The 320-nt window shown below is 61.2% G+C and overlaps 1 protein-coding gene across 1 annotated transcript in view; it reads right to left on the reverse strand.

The window, feature by feature from the left end:
* The window catches only part of LOC119587943 (espin-like), a gene marked incomplete in the record, with an annotated part of 133,296 nt that overhangs the window by 13,320 nt on the left and 119,656 nt on the right, over positions 1-320 (reverse strand). The window contains 1 exon segment of the mRNA XM_037936654.1: positions 87-123. Coding sequence (XP_037792582.1) covers positions 87-123 — 37 coding nt within the window.

Here is a 320-nt window from a genome sequence, read left to right on the forward strand (position 1 = left end):
CGTCTCGCGCGCGCCCCGCCCATCCCGGCGGCCGCCCACCGCAGGGGCCGGGGGTCGAGCCCCGTATGGTGGTCGGGTCGCCGTGTGAGGCCGAGTCATCGCCGCTGTGCACGTCGGCCTTCACTGTGGGCGGAAAGGACGAGGTTAGAGGGAGGCCCAAGGTGAAAGCTACTAAGGGCTGGTAAGCGGGTAAGGAAGCGAGGAGAGACTAAGAGGACGAGGCGTTAGAAAAATCATTAACAGTACAGATGCCCTTCAGTAAAAGCGGTACAGCATGGTACAGCACGCAAGGTCTGTAAGTCCTTCAATGGGAATGTCCG

Source organism: Penaeus monodon, chromosome 23, assembly GCF_015228065.2.
Source record: "Penaeus monodon isolate SGIC_2016 chromosome 23, NSTDA_Pmon_1, whole genome shotgun sequence".
NCBI lineage: Eukaryota > Metazoa > Arthropoda > Malacostraca > Decapoda > Penaeidae > Penaeus > Penaeus monodon.